The sequence below is a fragment of the Trichinella spiralis genome (assembly GCF_000181795.1).
Source record: "Trichinella spiralis strain ISS 195 chromosome Unknown Scfld6658, whole genome shotgun sequence".
Classification (NCBI taxonomy): domain Eukaryota; kingdom Metazoa; phylum Nematoda; class Enoplea; order Trichinellida; family Trichinellidae; genus Trichinella; species Trichinella spiralis.
Window position 1 is genome coordinate 1 of NW_003533597.1, and position 1,113 is coordinate 1,113.

General features: G+C 38.7%; 1 protein-coding gene across 1 annotated transcript; it reads left to right on the top strand.

Annotated features, from left to right (window-relative positions):
* Positions 1-784: 784 nt before the first annotated feature.
* Positions 785-1,053, top strand: Tsp_13346 (conserved hypothetical protein; the record flags this gene model as incomplete). Its single annotated transcript, XM_003366049.1, has 1 exon — positions 785-1,053. A coding segment is annotated over exon 1 (269 nt), but the record flags the coding sequence as incomplete, so codon positions are not given.
* Positions 1,054-1,113: the final 60 nt, after the last annotated feature.

The following is a 1,113-nucleotide window of genomic DNA, read 5'->3' on the forward strand; positions in this document are numbered from 1 at the left end:
CTCGATATATCTCTTATTTTGAATTTTATTTTAAATAACCATTTTGCAACAATATTTAGTTTTCATTTTATATTTTATCTACAATCGAAGATCAACTTCTGATATTCCTTGTAGCACTAATGCCTTTTGTTGATGTTGACAGAAGATTATTAATCACAGACAAATGGCGCACATATGCCGACATCAAAGAATGCGATATCCACTGCAGAGTGAATTTGAAGCAGCTTTAACTGCTATTCTGCTTAGTGCTGTCCATCGCTTCCTTTCTGCTTTCAAAGTGTTTTACATTTATTTATTTGAGTTCATCAGATAAATTACGTTTCAGCTGGCAATTATATGTGTTGATGAAAGGAACAATTCATGTTGAAACCTGATATTCAATATACTGTAGTAACGGATAGATGCATATACATAGTCCGTGTGTGTTTGCATATATACCTTGTGTTTTAATAAACTTTGTTCCGTCACTTTGTTTGTTGTGCTTCTTTGACTCCTTTCTCTAGCAACTGTGTTTGTGTCATTTGATCTTACATCTGTTGTCTCGATTTACGTGATAATACAGATCAAACTCAGCAAACCTCAACAGGTTATGGGCCCAGACCACGTAGCATCTGCGCTGAAGATCTGAATGGTAAATCGTTGAGATAACTGTATGATGGATTTCAAGTTACAAGTTGACAAACTTGAAAGTGCAAGTAACTGGAGTCGCTGGAAAAGGCAAATTCAGCTTGTGTTGCGTCATCATGCTGTTCTTGAAGTCGCTACTTGTAAGAAGGTAGCCCCGATGGCGCCACCTGCTGGCAGTAATGCTGAGAATTTGAAAAAGCATGAAGAGGCACTGAAGGCTTTTGAAAAGGAAGATACTCTTGCCCAGCTTATTCTTGTCAGTTCAATGAATGATGCCAATGTTGAGCTGACGGCCACATCTAAATCTTCAGCGGAAATTTGGCAGAAGCTGACCGCTGTGTATGAACAAAGCAGTGGTCAACGTGTGGATAGATTGATGGAAGAGTTCTTCAAGTGTGCAAAAGCTGAAACGGAAGACATGGCAAGGTATGTCGCCAGCTACCAAGCTTTTCTCAGATTTGAATGATGAACTGGAAAGACTGACTG